General features: G+C 34.8%; 2 protein-coding genes across 2 annotated transcripts; one reads left to right on the plus strand and one right to left on the minus strand.

Annotated features, from left to right (window-relative positions):
• Positions 1 to 1,163: 1,163 nt before the first annotated feature.
• Positions 1,164 to 7,399, plus strand: LOC121422909. Its single transcript, XM_041618150.1, has 3 exons — positions 1,164 to 1,272; positions 3,053 to 3,250; positions 4,191 to 7,399. Exons 1-3 carry the CDS (start codon positions 1,203 to 1,205, stop codon positions 4,430 to 4,432), a joined length of 510 nt encoding a protein of 169 aa, XP_041474084.1. The 5' UTR covers positions 1,164 to 1,202; the 3' UTR covers positions 4,433 to 7,399.
• Positions 7,400 to 7,701: 302 nt separating this feature from the next.
• On the minus strand, positions 7,702 to 14,548 carry LOC121422910 (centromere protein X-like). Its single transcript, XM_041618151.1, has 5 exons — positions 13,897 to 14,548; positions 12,582 to 12,633; positions 11,048 to 11,101; positions 9,863 to 9,951; positions 7,702 to 8,595 (listed from the first exon to the last, which is right to left on the minus strand). The coding sequence occupies exons 1-5, from the start codon at positions 13,942 to 13,944 to the stop codon at positions 8,581 to 8,583; spliced, it is 258 nt and encodes an 85-aa protein (XP_041474085.1). The 5' UTR covers positions 13,945 to 14,548; the 3' UTR covers positions 7,702 to 8,580.
• Positions 14,549 to 14,651: the final 103 nt, after the last annotated feature.

Raw genomic sequence — 14,651 nt, forward strand, 5'->3', positions numbered from 1 at the left:
AACTATTCTTTCTTAGGAGTAATTTTGCTTACATAAGCTATATAGGAATACAAATTTGCAGATCGGGAGTGGGTGCAAAGCGGCCACCCCCCCCCCCCCCCCATTAGCGGCCAAAAAAAAAGTGAAAAGGAAAAAAAAGGGGGAAACGGGGAAAAGTGGGATGTGAATAAAATAGGGCTTGGTAAGGGAAGAATGGAGAAATTGAAAAACTTTCAGGTACAAAGATTAAAATATTCCGCTCGCGCTTCACCCTGGAGTTGTATACAGTGATGAATATTATTCTGTTCAAAAGGAATTATATAATGACCTTGAAATATCCTATTCTTAGAGCGAGGAAAGAGTCGACAAGGAAAAGGGAAAATCGGAAAAGAAAAATCCCTAATCACATGAAAAAATGGGATATTTTGAATATATAAAGGTAATTCAGTTGACATGTTGTCCGTGATTACTTGGAATTGCAGCTTTAATAATAATATTCATTGTAATCATTATTATTATAATCATAATCATTAACAATGATGATATCTTAATATTTATTGATATTATTATTAGTAGTAATAGTAGTAGTAGTAGTAGTAGTAGTAGTAGTAGTACTACTACTACTAGTAGTAGTAGATAGTAGTAGTAGTAATATTTATCATTATTATAGATATTTTTAACTTCCATGTCCCTGAAGAATGAATGTTCCCTGGCTTATTATGAGCTTCTCACAATGTGGAAAACGAGATTGTTCAATAAAATGTAGATTTATGCAAGTTCACTGTTTAAAGCACGTTTGAAAAGTAATCTGGATCCTTTTTTTCACAGTTGTTTCTTTTATCATTTTAAGTCAGCATGTTTGTAAGTAGATTTGTTTTAGATGGGAAACTGGTGAAAACGAAAGTAAAAAAAATCGACAAAACAGACAATAGCCGGTAAGGAAGTAAGTTGAAAGCAGTGGAATATTTTTATAATCAGGCAACAACATCTGGGACTCATGTCATAAAACTTTTTAAATTAACAAATTTGCAATAGCAGTTATAATGTATTGGAATCCGCAAATCTGATTGGCTGAAAGTAAATTTGTTATAAAAAATAATCCCCCGAAATAATCTTAGTAAAACGGGACCTTGTTGTTGTTCACATGCACACTCACGAGATCGAGACTGTTGCGTCATGTAGTCTAGCGCCATCTCTGTACCAATCGCAATTAGAGAAGGTCGATGGCGATGGCCGAACTAGCGTCCCGTTTCTATGGCTGTTTCTTATCAATTCTCCTGTTTTTGTGTTATGGTAAGTTGACCAGTAAATATGCCATTTCTTTCAGGCGCATCATGTGTATTGACAAACGATGTATTTATTGAAATGGTTAACACATTCCTTGTAAATTTGTCACTCCATGGCAAAAATTAAACTAAAGATCGACTTCACAGAATTGCGGAAAAGGGCCATGGCATGGCATTACACTACAGTTCAGACGGTCACAACTTGATCTTAGTGAAACATATAAAATTAGTGTACAATTTTGTGAAATGTTTAATAGTTTGTCCTTTACATACTCCTAAATGTAACCAAAAAAATCTTACTTGTTTGATCATAAAAGTATAGGAGTCAAAGAGAGATGAAAAGTGAGAGAGCAACATCCAACAGATCAAGGTGAATTAGACTGACTGGTGGCAGCGGTGGGATGTAATGCATATTTTCCTCATTATCTCACAAGATGCATCTTGTCTTCTACTTAGCTAAAGATATATCATGAGTAAAATGATGCCACACAATGTGATGAGTTCACACAAAGACATGCAGCATGTTTATAGAAAATGTCAAATTTTGTGTACAATCATATTATTAGTAAGCGACAGTAGAGTTTTAATCTTAAATCTTTTGAGGATTGACATAGTTTAGAGTAAATCATAACTTTCTCATTTCGTAACCATCTTTTTAAAATAATTTTTTAGAGAGCTCTTTATAATATATATATATACAGTATATTATACTAGTATGTCATGAAAAAATTACATTTCTGTATTTTCACATAGATCGAGTTTTACTGCAGACTTTTCCTACAGGCACAGTTCCAGGAAGTGGAAGCATGTAATAATGTGACACATAAAATTTCAAGAACATATATGAGCTTTTAAACATTGGTATCAATGCAAAGAAGATGGTCTTTTTTATATGTTGAATAAAAAGTAGTAAAATATGTTATTCATATAATGTTAACAATTATACCAATGATATAACAGCAATTTATATTACTTGTCAGATTTATGGCCTGTACGATCAAAGTGGAACAAAACAATAGCCAAACTCTCCCACCCTATCCCCTACCCCTAAATGGAATACTTCAAATCTTAGGGTCCTTTTCTTGTGTCCTGATACTCATATTTATCATCATCATCACTCCAGTAAGGATCAATGGTACTTGGAGATTTTCATGTCTATAAAGATTACAATGTGGACAGTTTTATATTACAATAGCAAAACCATAAATTTACATATTTATCACTAAATTGCAGGTTCTTTTATGCCAAATAGAAGACAGTGGTATTATTGTACATTTGTCAGCCACCTTGTGAAATGGCAGTCAAGACTAAGTCCCCTGTATTATTTAATTTTTTTGTATGATTGTGATATTTAGTGGTGATTTTTTACCTGACTGCTTGTAAGCAAGCAACCAGAGGACCAACAGCTTAAGGTCCTCTCCGAAGGACCTGGTACTAAGGATTAATGCCTTACCAAAGGGCACTAGCGCACCAAGTGGGAATCGAACCCGGGTCACCGGGATACGAATCCCCCTCTCTACCAACTGAGCTATTGCGCCTCTGATACTTCAGGACTTGATCATGTAACAAGTGTCTGACACTACCAAAAACTAGTTGAAGGCCCATGCATTGAACATATTTTATGTAATTTCACCTTAATGAAAATGGATGCATGAGTTTAAGTTGCTTTAATTTTCAATTTCATTTTAATACTAGATATTTGATTTTTATTAAATTTTTGTGAAAATGCTACAATGAATCCAACTTGAATATTTGATTTTCATGAATATATTATTCCCTTCCTGCAGTCATCGGAAATGAGTGGCACTACCCCTCCTGTATAGTGGTAGATCCTGACAGCTATGAATGTCTCAACAGTTTCTTCAATTATTATGGAGGGTACAACTCAGCGATAGGGGGAGGAGAAAATGTGGAGCACACATGGGTCCGATATATGGACTACATCTATGACTACAATGATGTCAGCTCAACTTCATGTCACATTAGTAAGTTCTAGGAGACATTTTTTAGAGCAATATTCATTGAATATCTTGAATGCTAGTAATCAAACATGGAATATGATTAGAAAATGAAAATGTGAAATTGTTGATATCATTTTCATTTCATTACAGGATGCAGTGTTCTTCCTGAATAAAACATGTTTTCTATTAAAGCTCATAATTACTTACATCCTCTGTAAATTGGTAGTGTGATGAAAGGAGTAAATCGCAGTTTGAAAATTATTTTTTGTCAATATTCTGTAATATCACACACTTTGACCGATGTTATATCCATATTTAATTTTTTGTAAAATATGAAAATGAATAGAAAATGTACGGTTGTTGCCAATTTGAGAAAAAGATTTTGACTGAATAATTGTTGTGTACCTCTATGGTATAGTTAAGAAAATGCAAGTTTTGCATTGCATTACTGAATGTTATTACAAAGTGGTACCAATATTTAAGTATATGTATTATAGTAGAGGGATGTTCGACAAAAGGTAAATCTTAGTGTGTATATTCTTGTAATGTCTGTCAACTGCTTACTTCTTTCAGAATAAAAAAAAATCAATTTGGATTTGTATGTAATTTATGTATATTATAAGTAAAAAATATTTGCCCAAGTCATGGTAATTTTAAGACCAGATTATGCTAAACATGTGCTTTATATATATATATATATATATATATATATAAATATATATATATCTATATAAATAAATATATATATATATAAATATATATATATATATATATATATATATATATATATATATATATATATATATATATATATATATATATATATATATACCTCTTTTCTACCAAAATAGAATTCTTTGACCTCAAAAGTTTTGATGTAGACCAAGATACTTGTATCATGCTCTGATGCTCACTTTGCTCAGTAGTTTAAAAAAAACCTCTATCTATCACTTTTTACCAACAGGAAGACAGTCTGCATCGACGGAATCCTTTACCAACGTTTCTTGGACGCGGGACGGCTTCTCCACCTGCACCATAGAGGAAGTGTCCACCTTTAATACGTGGTGGGGTAGCATATGCGAACAGATCTGCGTCGAGGACAACAACTGTAGGAGGTATGCCACCTATCTGGGATATCATCTCTGGAACAACTGCAGCTGGGATGCAGAGACCGAGAGGCCAAACTACGACCTGACGGTTCCTTGAGAGGCTGCTGTTCCCATGACTGTTATCTTGCAAGGATAGCTTGCTTCTCACAGGATAGGTTTTTTTCACCAAAATTGTATTCTCTTGGTCAGTTTAACTGACCAAGTTTGGGTGAGAAGGTTTATGGTTACACCATGCAAGGAAGTCCTGAAAAAGACTGGTATATAATCTTTCTGATAATAGATCTTAAAAGAACTGGTGATCTCAATGTTGCAAACACATAAACTCTTATCATCCTCAGCCAATCTAGGACTAACTTGCATGGTCTAACAAAAAACCTTATGTCTTCTCACCACCATGCGAACCTTCAAAGCTCATAAGATCAAAGCTTATTACATGTAGAATACAAGTTCGAGGTTGTACTTTCAAAACAATTACAAATCATATAAGTAAAGTAAAAACTGTTGATAAAGACCACCTAAGGAGACAAGAGAAGCAGTCTATATGAACAGGTGGTCGTTGTAGATATGAAGCAGGTTGGTGAAGCAGGTTTAAATGAAGTATTATATAGTTTAATTTTCATCATATTTTAATAAGGAACATTGTGGTTATTTCCACACATTTCAAACAGTAATGAGCTAAGCTTACTACATAAAATGTCAGGTTGCTAGTTGCTACAATTGTCATGTCTTCCCCACCTCATTCATGATTATTATTTATCGGAAATCGATGTGTAGATTAAAAAATGTGTCTCCTTATGACAATATAACCATGTCTCGTCAGGAAAGCTTGGAAAAGACACTTTCCCTGGCATCAGAAAATTGTGATAATTGTGCTGTGTAAACAAAAGTAATACAGTGTAGTAAGGTCAACTGGATTAAATGTTCTTTGCACTTGTGTACACTGACACAAACAAGAAGGCTGATGTCCCAGTCTGGCAAAATGTAAACCATGTGTACTACAGTCAAACCTGCTTCAGCACCCATCTGTATAGAAGGACCACCTGTTCATAAAGACCACAATTTTTGTTTCTCTTTAAGCGTTTTCCCCATTGAAACATTTAAAACAGGGATCCGTCCATAAAGATTAAAGGCAACCTCAAAAACACCATTAACTTGTTTCCCTTCTAGGTGCAGAGATATAGTCTAGGCCGGTACTTTTAAGTCACGAGGCTACTGGAGAAAACTATCTCCCATAGATTTTGTACATATGACTCGGCCCGAGGCCGGCAAAATTTGGACAAGGTGTCGACTACATCTCTGCTTAGGTGGTCTTTATAAACGGGTTTCATAGGAATATATCTACATGTTCTTAATCAGTGTGACATTCAATTGTCTATGACTTGTTATCACACATAATTTACTATTAGAATGTTAGACAATTTTCCTATCTTATTGAGAGTTTGAATTTCACATTCATAGAATTACTATTGTTTTTCATCATCAAGTCATTCTATCTCAATACTCTGTAAGGCCTTTGTACTTTTGTCACAGCAATAATACAGTATATGAAATACTTATGAGACCTCAAAACAGATATAATACAACTTTTCACACTTTGTATGTTCGAAAGCAATAACAGTATATTTAAACTCAAATATTTATGAATAGTACAGAAAACAGTAGAATTTGCTGTTATGTAAATTAAGGGGCAAGTGAAACTTGTATATATGGTATAGAATCTAGATACCACCTGATTTTAATAAAAGAAAAAATCAGAAGATCAAGAACACTGTAAACAGACGGGTAAACTTGTCTATTACTCAGTAGTGTGTTCATGTTCTTAATAACAGTAAGAAAAAAAAAATACATGGTCAATTTGAATAGAAAATACATGCATTCAAGCAAAAAGTGATAAATGTTTCTCATACTACATGTACAGTACAGAATTGTAGGCCTACGTATATATGAATTTTTTATTGAGTCAACATAAAAAAAAGTTGTTTCTTTCATATACTGATTATTGCCTTGTTATAATATCTACACATAAAAATTGTGATCAATCACAAACATAGGAATGTGCAATCAAGATGATTGTTGCATACAGATTTGGTTCATATGACTGGCAAGTGACCAACCAACCAGAATGGTTGTTTTAAAGCTGAATTTGATCACATAACTGCAGTAATGTCATCCCATTCGGTGCCTTTCATGAATAAGTTTAAATGCTGTGGGCATTCAGGGTAACATTTCTCTCATCCTTTTCATGCTTTGTAAGAGTCTGACTTGATAAATACAGTAAAGCTTTGGTGAGGCTGAGGGTTTCTTTTATATTCTTGTTGTTTGGCTAAAAAAATAATATCTGGTCACGGTAGAAGTTTAACGATTAAAGGTCTAAATGAACCACTGTGAATGTAATATAAGATGAGAGTACTGGGTAAACTAAAACAGTTGTTAAGATAACATTTTATTTTCAGAAGACGGATTGATGGTGTATGTATTTCTTTACATATTGTACAATTTACAAGTACTATATATACAGCAATACACCAAGACAACACATCTATTTTCCCAGGTTTTTTATTTTCAGATCTGTAAATAGAGGCAAACTTTACTTTTATAAAATCATTGTATTATTATGTTTGTATAAATTGTGAGATTGATTGAAAATTATATTGGTTTTTATTACATTCATTGACAAATCTTTTTACCGCACAACAGGAAGAAAAACTCAAGATCTACTTTTCCTGTTTTTAGTTTCAGTATCTGTAAATAAAGACAAACTATACTTTTTATATAGTCTTTGTATAAATTGTGAGATTAATTGGAAATTATATTGATTTATATCACATTCATTGACAAATCATAATAAATTATTCTTTTTCATATAAAAATTACAAGTTTTTGCTAACTCTGTGGCTGGTATACTGGTATTCACATCATAATGTAAGCTTATATTGGGTTATTTTGCATTTCCTTAAAAACAGAATTCACTGGATTGGGCAGATTGTAGACATTTCACCTTCAATGTCTCAAAAGTTTGTCTACTTATAAATTTTTAATGTTATGGCCAATATCAACAACAAAATTATCTGAAGGGCGATGTCATACGTGTCGTACGGGACATTTTGATAACAATTTCTAATTTCCTAGCCGAATGCTTGAGCAATAAATTAATCTTTTTTTGTCAATGATATACCTTTAGTGGGTAGTCATGTGAAAAACTAATAACCAACACAAAAATTGATTATGGGTAAATTATAGGTGAAAATGTCGTGTGTCATACGGGACGTAGAAATGTCCTGTAAGACACGCAACAATTTAAGCTCTAATTCACCTAAATGTATGGACAACATATTTTTGTTGGTTGTCAGTTTTTTGCATGTCTACCCAGTAGTACTTTAATATTACCACAAAGCAAATTGAAGATCTTTGTTCGTTTGGACAGCAGGTTGAAAAATGTTGTGAAAATGGCTGATTTTTCTAGCATGGAATCGCCCTGAATATGGTGTCAACCAATGGATTGCCCATAGATGGGGCACATTACAGTTATCAGCGATCAACATGGTAGTGTAACTACTCTTGGCCATTCAAATAAGAAATGGGAGTTGAGACTCAGGGAGCAATTTCATGAAGCTAATTGTGATTTTCATGGACTAATGTTATAAGCTACTAAAATCCTTGTATATGATTGGCTCAGAGCAAATTAGTCGGTGAAAATCACTGACGAGATGCACCGTGAAATACTCTTCAGGGGATCGTTCCATCAGCATATGGTGTCTGCCAGCTCTCATGACATGGTCCCCTGAGTGCCATCTTACAAGAGATTGTTGTGTTCAGTATAATGCTGTGCTAGATTAGGCTACGATATCAGCAACGGTGATGATGATAAATAAATAACTCGGGTCTCGACTACATACAGTGCTGATAGCATTGCAGCAAAGAGGAATAACTTCTTCATGTTGACTTCCGAGACTCTGACTGACCTCACAAGAATAAAGTTTGTAGGTCAGAAGCATTTCCTTCATGAAAGTTTCGAGATCAATAGCATTTCCTTCAAGAAAGTTTGTAGATCAGTTGCATATCCTACAAGAAGAAATTGTGTAGATCGCATTTCCTTCAAGAAAGTTTGTAGATCATTAGCACTTCGAGGAGAAAGTCTGTTTATCAATATCATTTCCTTCCAGAAGAATGTTTGTAGAACAGGTGCATTTCATGGAGAGCAACGGATGCAAGTCCTTTACTTTTGATGCACTAGATTTTGGACCATCAGAAATCTAACAGCTGACATGTGAAGAATGGAAGCAAATAGTACAATACCAGTGATTACATATATTATTTTGAATATATAAGTACATGTATTTAAGTTTTTTTTTAAGAAACAAAAAAATCAAGTTTGAAATATGGAAGCAAAAAACTTGACAAAGTTTTTATGTGGAAATCAGAAACAACTGAAATTTTGCACATTTTCATCAGAATGGCATTCAGTGATCCATGATCATACAAACCTAAAGGCCCGTATTCTGAACTCAGGTTTAAATTAAACCCTGGTTTAAAGTTGTGGTTTAACTATGGAGAGCCAATTGGAGCACAAATCCCTTTCAGTACACATTCAATTTTTTATTAACTCATATGACACTCAAATTGTTCATAATTGTCTGGGAACAATAACAAGTAGTTTTCTTCCTTATGAAAGCAAAAGGATACAAAATTGTAAAATTGTAAACATAAGAAATATACAATATGAACAGAAATTTTGAACTATTGGAACCCCATAATTCTAGCACAGAGCAAGACAGTGGTCTAAATTAAGCTTGACTTCAGAATACGGCCCAAAGAGTCTGTCACACCTGGGTTGTGCTTAAATGCTAACTTGCACGTTATTTAACGCGTGAATTGATTGATTGATGTATGGTCATGTGTGTCTTGTGCATGTGATCTTACCAATCCGGAGATGCATTATATACTGCACGCAAACGAAATTTAAGTGCAACTCTCAAGTCACACCTTTGTGAAACACCCCCTGGACATTTTAGTCAACATATGCTGATGGATCAGCAATCTCCTTTAATCCCACCTCTTGATTTCAATTCAACCATTCCATTCTTGATATCAAGAATTGCATGAAGCATTGAAAAAAAAAAAATATAAAGATTTCAAATTGTTTACATGAAAATCATTCTTGATATAAAAATGTGGAATTGAGAAAGAAGCTTGCCATAGAAGTATTACTTTTGTATACGCTGTCTAAAATGCTCAGAAGGGGTTATCAATATATATCATTAAAAAAAATCCCAACACACACACAAAAAAAGTTTTGATAAATTGATTTTCCTCACTAAAAAATTGATCTATTGTATATTTGTATATATAATGTTGGCATTTTTTTACTTTGATTAAATTTCAAATGGAATGAAAATGATAAAAGTTTTGATAGTAAAATTTAATAATTTTTTCATTTCCAACCAACACAGATAAACTTTCATCTTGTCTGTAAAACGAAAGGCATCAGGTTTCATTTTTAGGCACCCTGAATAGGAACAAAAATTACCAGCTGAGGAAGGACCTTTTCCAAATGTCTTGGTTCAACCACCATAGCTGATTCAGACTTGGCTTGCTGCGCTGACCTACAAGCTCCTTCTGTTATCAGAATGAAATAACACAGAGAAATCACATGACATAAAGAGTTATTTTGAGCATGGCAATGTCAAAAATGAAAACAAAAGGAAGATATAAAAACATGACTTTTTGACCTTATTAAAACATAAACCAACCATTGATTCCTCCTATAATCCTTGTTTTGACACAGCAAAAATATAAGAAAAAAAATGTGATTAAGCAGGAGTAGAATATGAATCATGAATTGACAGCTCATCAATAATCGTACAATAATGAAAATTACAGGTCCCTTCTCACAATTACTTATAAAATTCCCATAACATGAAATGCCATTTGGAAGGAATATTAATACTGAATGAAACTCACTCAGGTACAAGTTCATTATAACACATAACACAGAATTATATAAGTTTTGAATACACTGGCTTAAAGGTAAATGCTAGTTTTGGTAACGATATCAAAATGAGTTCGTACAGAATCCAATGAAATGACCACAAAAGTGTCTGTTTGTATGAATAAAACGCATGTGCCAAAGGATTCTGGAAGAAATTGTGTAATTGCTGAGAAATCAGCAAATAAGCACGGGATTCGGGTAGGGCGTCGGGCCCGACGCCCTAAGCAATAATTATACATTGTCCCACGTGCGCTTATCTGTGTTGGGGATTTTCGGTGTGGACATTTTTCAGCGTAGATTTCAAGATTTCACAAAGTCCAGTTAATGTAACTGTACCAGATCTAGATCCTCGATGATATACTGGCAATTAAGCCTTGTTTTACAGACTTTCTCATGAAATCAGTGTTAACTGCAACTACTGGAATTTCTCTTTAAAAATGACCTATTCCATGACATTTGCTCCGGTGACAATTGCTCTGTTCCAAATTTGACATCCCAATTCATGATTGATTTCAACTCTGGAGTTAACACTTTAGTGACTTACCCTTTCCTAAACCTAACCCTAAATCTCACACAATCCCCTATTGGTACCCTAACCCTGACAAAAAAAAGGCAAGGGCAATTGTCACAAGAAATGTCACATCACCAAATTTACATCTAATCAATTATCCAATCTCTTATCACTAAAATGTAAACTACATGCACTAGACTTTTACCACGTACCAGTAACAAAGATGCGAGCCAGTTCCACAATAAGCACCAATGCATCTTTGTTTACTACAGGAATAGAGAGAGGGAGACAGAGAAAGTGGAACAACAATTGAAAATACATTTAGGATCATGATCTGTTTTTTTTTTTTACAATATCTATTGTTGGAAGATGTACTGCAAACTTAAAAAAAAGAACATTCAACAGCTGAGCTGAGATGGATAACACTTCATAATTGATTGAAAAAAACAACCAAACAAACGCTATGTTTCATGGACACCTTAGCCTAGATAACTGAATTTGTCTGGCATTTTTAAACATTATGTCTTCTATTCTGGTCTTTCCTCCTGTGCAGACAACAAGCCATTTTGAACACAATGTGAGGGATGTGCCCTAGTCTCAATTTATTATTATTCCCCTAAAATCAGGTTTCTGATTATCTATTGATTCTTATTTTGTTATGAAGTTGCACCATGGTGGTTCTAATAGATTCTGATTTTTTTTCAAAAATTCACTCATCCATACAATTTCATAGACTTATTTTGATGAGAAATGGCATTTTAATGGCAAAACTTAATAATTTTGGTGACAGAGGAAAAAAGAGTTCAGTCTATGGAGGTGTAGGGAAGCAAGCAGTAGTTCAGAGGAATGTTCAACTGACCAAAAAGAGACTGTCCATCAATGCTGGATCCGGGGGGGGGGGGGGGGGGGGCAAAGCCGGCTTGTGCTCCTCCCCCCCCCCTCTTTGAAAGGCACAATTAAAATTTGTAATGTAAAAATGTCGTTCAAACAGAAGTGTGCCCCCTCCCTTTTGAAAGTGAGGACCTTTTTTTTGCTTGTCAAATTTTCTCAGGAAAATGTGTCCCACCCCTTTTGGGAAATCCTGGATCCACCCTGGTGTCCATGAAACTTGTTCTAAATTTCTAGGGACTCTTTACTTTATCCATCTAGAAGACTTCTATGTAAGGATGATAAGGTCAAGCTAATTCTGATTGAGTGCCAAATCTAACTTGCTAGAGCATATATTAAATGAGTTCAAATTTTCAGGTAAATGTGAATATGAGGTGAAAGACTCAACTTCATGAAAAGACCCATGCGTCAGTTAAAACTTCCATTCTCAATAATGAAATGAGTTAATGAAAGTATGAAACCTACAACAGAAGTGCAGCATACCCAGGAGGGCCACTTATCCTATATTGCTGTACACACACACACACATGACCACAGCTTTTACAAACCCACACTAAATATGTTTTACCCTATTCAAATATTTGTTCATGCATTTTTGATAATTTTGCCCCCCAAACAAGTATAACCTACGAAAAAAATATGTGTGTTTTACCCCTACAACCATACCCTTTTCACCTGATTTTTGCCTATTTGACACCCTAAACCTGTCAGGCATTATGTGCCATGATCAGTGAAAATTACTCCTTTTACACATTTTTTGGTCTCTGGTGTTTAAAGCGTAGCACTATAGTTGAATAGTTGAGTGCCACCCCCCCCCCCCCGCAGCATATCCCATTGTAACCTCTGATTTTTACTTACTTTTTGTCTTCTCTTCTTTACAATTCTTCTGTATCAGTCGCTGGATGGTACCCTGCAGAGAAAAAAAAATAGAATTGGAATGAGAAAGAGGGGAATTACAGAGGTGAGGGTGAGAGAGAAAAACAGTACACCAATTCCAATGGACCTATCTGTGAAATTGATACAACCAAATGGAACAATGATATATATATATACTAAGAGAAAATTATCCAATGAGTGCCTCTAATTTGGTCATGTTTGTTACCTGCAGACTTTATTATGGTCAGTTCAAGTTATATTTCATTCCATGATGAACCAATCTGATTTCTGATTTGTAAGGATTAACACTGATTTTGCATGCAATTAGTGAATTACGAGAGGTGAGGCGAGACTACTGAAATCCATATTTGTCAATAATCAGGGTCTTTTTTAACCCCTTTTTTTGGGGGGGGATGTATGATGTATCCGATGTAAACTTTATTCCAACTCAGTTCTAACAGAATTAGATCTTCTTATTTTTTCTATTTCTATTATTCCTACATATTTATTAAGTTAGTCCGAACCAGCACATGCATAGACATTCTGACTCTGAGGACAAGTTAAAAAAAGGTGCAAAGGGGCTTGACCCTTGACTTTGAAGTTGATCATGCCAAACAATACTGAGCATCAACAAGGACAAGTCAAACTTGAAGTTAAGGGAATAGAGCGAGGTGACCATCAGTGGCAGGGCCATGCAAGCAGAGATTCAGAATCACTGGTGGCTGGTGCACCAAGTATGGTAGTGGATCGTATTACCGAACACTTTTCATGAATTCAATCATATCAAAAACATTATTCTCAAGACATAAAATTCACCAAACTTTCACCATAAATACACAATTACCTACAAAATATAAATATGTAAAAATTTTGCCGAAATCGTTTTTCCTTTTGACGATATTAGCTTCCAAACAGACCCCTCTTCGCATGTGAAATATTTTAGTCACTTGAAAAAGGTATCGTATTACCAAAAGTGTTTTCTATGGGAAAAGTTGAGAAAACAACAAAATTACTGATGAGTTATATTGACCATATTTTTAGAATATTAAGACTTTGAAAATGGGTTTTTTAACATTTTCATCATCTTTTTATTCAAGTTTCCTTTGGAAGAATGTTGCAAAGAATTTCGCGTATGAATTAAATTATTTTCTTACGCATACGATATGCACGTTTGGTAATACAATCACTCACTATACGAGACGATATCTACCTTAATTTTGGTATGATTAGATTTTGTAACCTTTACTTCTTAGTCAGTTAGTGAAGAACGCCTTAATTAATGGCCTGCTAAAAATACCTGTTTAAAAGTTATTTCTTCATGCGATGATGTTGATGTAGACGCCATGATAATTGATGATTTCCTCGGCCTAGCCTGACGTGGAAGCAAGGGTACATGTAGATTTCACTCCTGGGGGAGGACGGCTCTCGGAACTATATTGCGGCAGCAGCCGAACACTCGTAGCCTAAGGCTAAGTTGGGCCTAGGCCTATAAAATATAGCTAGGCCTAGGCTTACTGCGGCAGCCCGAACACGTACTGTGTGAAGACGTGTCGAGGTCCCCGGGGCAAGGCCTAGATTATTACAACTACAAGTTACAACAAGGGCAAGGCTACACTACAGAGTACAGTAAATGAAGACTTTGAGGTGGCGATGAGATGTGCGGTCAATTAACAGATTTGTCATGTTTGTCTCTTTCAGACTTAACTGATATTCCTAAATCCTAAGCCAAGGCTAAGGCTATACCGTGCACTGTCTTCAGAATCGAATCAAACACAGACCAGGCACAGCTGTACTACCTGTAGATTTGTCCAATGCATGAACTACATGTATGAAGGGCATGATATGAAATGTACTGCACGGAGTGAACTACCTCAGGGAATTCCCCACTTGAGTTTTGTCGAAAGTAATTCGGTTCGCGCGGAATCAAATAAGCGCGCCTCAGTCAGAGTTACCGGAAATGGGACTTCGGTGATTTGACTTCGGTTGAAGGGAACATAATATTCAATCGCGAATACAAATAAAGATTTTCAAAAAATAGATATGAATTTTCAA

The sequence above is a fragment of the Lytechinus variegatus genome, chromosome 10 (assembly GCF_018143015.1).
Source record: "Lytechinus variegatus isolate NC3 chromosome 10, Lvar_3.0, whole genome shotgun sequence".
NCBI classification, from domain to species: Eukaryota; Metazoa; Echinodermata; class Echinoidea; order Temnopleuroida; family Toxopneustidae; genus Lytechinus; species Lytechinus variegatus.

Coding starts and splice junctions, on each gene's coding strand:
- LOC121422909 (XM_041618150.1), top strand. CDS start 1,203: ATGGCGATGGCCGAACTAGCGTCCCGTTTCTATGGCTGTTTCTTATCA. Junction 1,273..3,052: donor TCTCCTGTTTTTGTGTTATG/GTAAGTTGACCA, acceptor CCCTTCCTGCAG/TCATCGGAAATGAGTGGCAC. Junction 3,251..4,190: donor CTCAACTTCATGTCACATTA/GTAAGTTCTAGG, acceptor TTTTACCAACAG/GAAGACAGTCTGCATCGACG.
- LOC121422910 (XM_041618151.1), bottom strand. CDS start 13,944: ATGGCGTCTACATCAACATCATCGCATGAAGAAATAACTTTTAAACAG. Junction 11,102..12,581: donor TAAAGAAGAGAAGACAAAAA/GTAAGTAAAAAT, acceptor CTATTCCTGTAG/TAAACAAAGATGCATTGGTG. Junction 9,952..11,047: donor GGCTCGCATCTTTGTTACTG/GTACGTGGTAAA, acceptor TTCTGATAACAG/AAGGAGCTTGTAGGTCAGCG.